This window comes from Montipora capricornis, chromosome 14 (assembly GCF_036669925.1).
Source record: "Montipora capricornis isolate CH-2021 chromosome 14, ASM3666992v2, whole genome shotgun sequence".
NCBI lineage: Eukaryota > Metazoa > Cnidaria > Anthozoa > Scleractinia > Acroporidae > Montipora > Montipora capricornis.
This window is the reverse complement of record NC_090896.1, coordinates 12,711,762-12,714,906: the sequence shown is the minus strand read 5'-3', so window position 1 is coordinate 12,714,906 and position 3,145 is coordinate 12,711,762. Positions and strand designations below refer to the sequence as shown.

The window sequence follows — 3,145 nt, the reverse complement described above, 5'->3', positions numbered from 1 at the left end:
AAGTAACGAACCTTGTGGGACACCGTATTTAACTTCTATTACAGGCGATTTCACTCCATTTAGCTCAACAAATTGGTGTCGATTTGATAAATAGCTATTTAGCCAATGAAAAAGGTTGCCACTAATGCCACAGGCCTGCAATTTATGGGACAAGATTGCTGGACAGACCGAGTCAAAGGCTTTCCGGAAGTCTATAAATATAGCGCCAATAACTTTTCCTTGATCGATATGATGATTCCAGGTTTCAGTAAGGTACAGTAGGAGAGACTCTGATGATATACCTTTCCTGTAACCCCACTGGTTGTCGTGCAGTACGTCATTCAGGTGCGGATCAATGGTATCACAGAGGACTGACTCTACAGCTTTACTAGGTATACTCAACATAGTCAGTGGCCTGTAATTCCCGCAGTCCGCACAGTCTCCACCTTTGTATAATACTTTGACTTTACCAATCTTCCACTGACTTGGATATTTACCTTGCTCGTAGCTCATTTTGCTTAAATTTGAGATGCCATACGCAATTTCCTTTGAAACAATTTTCATTTCTTTTGGTGTTATACCATCACTCCCATGGGATTTTCGAATATTAAGCTTTGCAAGTTTACTGCAAAAAACCTCATGACCAAATGATACATCCGAAATTGTTGGTGTAATCCTTGAGATGAATGATAGCCCATCCACAGTGGTGGTTGGAAAGTTAGAAGCTAATTTCTCACCCACTGTTGCAAAAAAGGAATTCATGGTGGCTGATTTTTCATGATCATCATACACTAAAACATCATTGCTGTTTCTGACTGGGCCAATTCTCGTGCTGCTTTTTCCTCTTTTTGTTAATTGGTTTATAATCTTCCAAAAGTCCCCGGATCCTTTACTTGTGGTGTTTAGCATATTTGTCCAATACTCTGCCTCAGCACTTCTGAGAGCTTTGATTACCTTATATCTCAGTTCTTTGTACTTTACCCTATCCTCCAAGCTTCCTGTCCTCTGTGCTTTCAATAGTTGTAGATACCTTTGGTTCATGAGTTTTCTTATACTACCATTCATCCAGGGTAGAGACTTGGAGCGGACCTTTGCCTTTCTTTCAGGTAAAAATTCTAATTTAATGTCTTGATACAGAGCATTTGCCATCCAGTAGTTGTCATCAATATCACCAAAGACATTGCAGGCATGCCATGGAATAAAGGCCACTTGTTGTCTGAAGGTGTCTTGATTGCAGTTTTTCCAGTCGATTACTGACCTCATTACTGGTGGAACTCTTGTTTTAGATAATTTCAATACTGTGTATATCAATCTGTGATCTGCAATACAAGTGTCAAATACCCCTGCCTTAACAACTTTGGTTTTGTCACTTATGATTGAGAGGTCAATTAATGTCTTTGTGGTTTCCGTAATCCTTCTTGGTTCTTTGATGACATTTGTCAATGAAAACTTTCTCAGCACATTTTTGAGCTTTCTTCCTTGATCAGAGTCATTTGCTTTAGCGACGGCCTCATGTCTCGTGTTACATATTAACACATTTGCATTAAAGTCACCCATAATAAGGATGTTTTTCTTTTTCTTGCAAATACAGTCAAGTTGCCTTTCCATTTGTGTCTTTCAGAGGTCTATACATAATTGACAATGCCAGATTTTGTGAGTGGAATTTTAGCTCAGCCCATATTGCCTCCAGTGTATTTAGATTTGCAGGGAAGCAATTTTGAATCAAAACAATATCTAAACTTTCGGCATAGTATAGCACACAGCCTCCTCCTCCATCCTCCACTGGTCTGTCCTTTCGAAACAATTTATACCCCGGAATCATGATATCTTCATCCCGAATTTTGCTCGTGAGCTTGCTTTCTGTAATACCCAGCACATCAAATTTCACCTTTTCTAATAACAACTGGACCTCCTGAAATTTCGTTGTTGTCAATAGACCATTCACGTTGATATGCGCGACTTTCAAATAAGATTTATTACATGATATCCTCATATTTAGTTCTGAAAAGTGACAATCTTGTTGGGTACTTTCGGTTCTGTTCGGCTGGGTTGCTTGCAGAACAGGTTGTTGCGTTTCTGACAGGGATTCGTGGCATCTAGTACATGACCAAACAATATTTGTAGCGTTTAGGAGCTCCTTGTAAATACGTGGAGGTACATTTTCACATTTAATGTGATACTTCAACTTACATGTGCTGCACACCAATGCTCTATGATTTCTGGCTACTGTTCGGCAACACGATGAACACTTGTTTGAGTCCGAAGAAGTAGGACCAGGATTGGGATTAATGTCGCCACTTAATAATAATAATATTGATAGTTGAAACGTAGCCGATGAATTCGCGTAATAGTTGATCCGTGTGCTTAGGTAGCACTTCACTCGAGGAAGCGATCCAAGATGGCGGCGCCATTCATCGTGATCGTAAGGTAGAGACTGTAGATTTTCCACGTTTTGACCAGATGCCTGATGATAGTGACCCCATGCCTGCAGTTCTTTCACTTTCACAGTCGATCTAAGACCAGTATGGCTTGTTACTAAGAAAAGGACTATGATAAAAAAGCTAAAATTGCAAGAGCAAAAACTTGCACTTCTGTCCGCCATTGCTCTCCCCAGACCCTCTAAGAGCTAACTGCGCGTAGTGCGACTTCGATTACCGAGCAAAGAAGAACCAAAATGGCAAAAAACATAGGTTTATATACGAAGAAACTAAATTATGCAAAACGAGAAAAGTGAAGGTGTAAATGGCAAGCAAAAGAAACGAATGTGCGAAAACTTTAAACAAAAAAGGGAAACAAGACACACTAACGAGCAGGCTACGAAAAAGCTAATGGGGCGGAGAAACAAACTAATTTGACACAAACAGAACAACAATAAAGAAAACATGCTAAGATCTTACATCTTCTGGTCCCTAAGTGTGAACTGCCAACAAAGCACTTATACTAATGCTAACGCTAATGCTAATGCTAAGATCTGAGCGAAAAAATAGTCAAACAAAATATGGGCAACTAAATTGCGATAGGAATTCTGAAACTGACTACAAGTTAATAATCTAGCGCAAAGTCTCTGAAACTCATTCGGTAGTCATTCAAACTATTTTCCTTCTACTAACAATACGAGTTTGTCCACGGGACGCTCCAGAATAGCAGATTTCACGTTGACCTTTAC

The 3,145-nt window shown here is 39.6% G+C and overlaps 1 protein-coding gene across 1 annotated transcript in view; it reads right to left on the bottom strand.

The window, feature by feature from the left end:
• Nucleotides 1-3,070: 3,070 nt before the first annotated feature.
• Nucleotides 3,071-3,145, bottom strand: part of LOC138031429 (uncharacterized) — a 996-nt gene continuing 921 nt past the window's right edge. Inside the window, exon 1 of the mRNA XM_068879124.1 lies at nt 3,071-3,145. This exon is cut by the window's right edge and continues 921 nt beyond it. Within this exon, the coding sequence (XP_068735225.1) occupies nt 3,071-3,145 (75 nt within the window).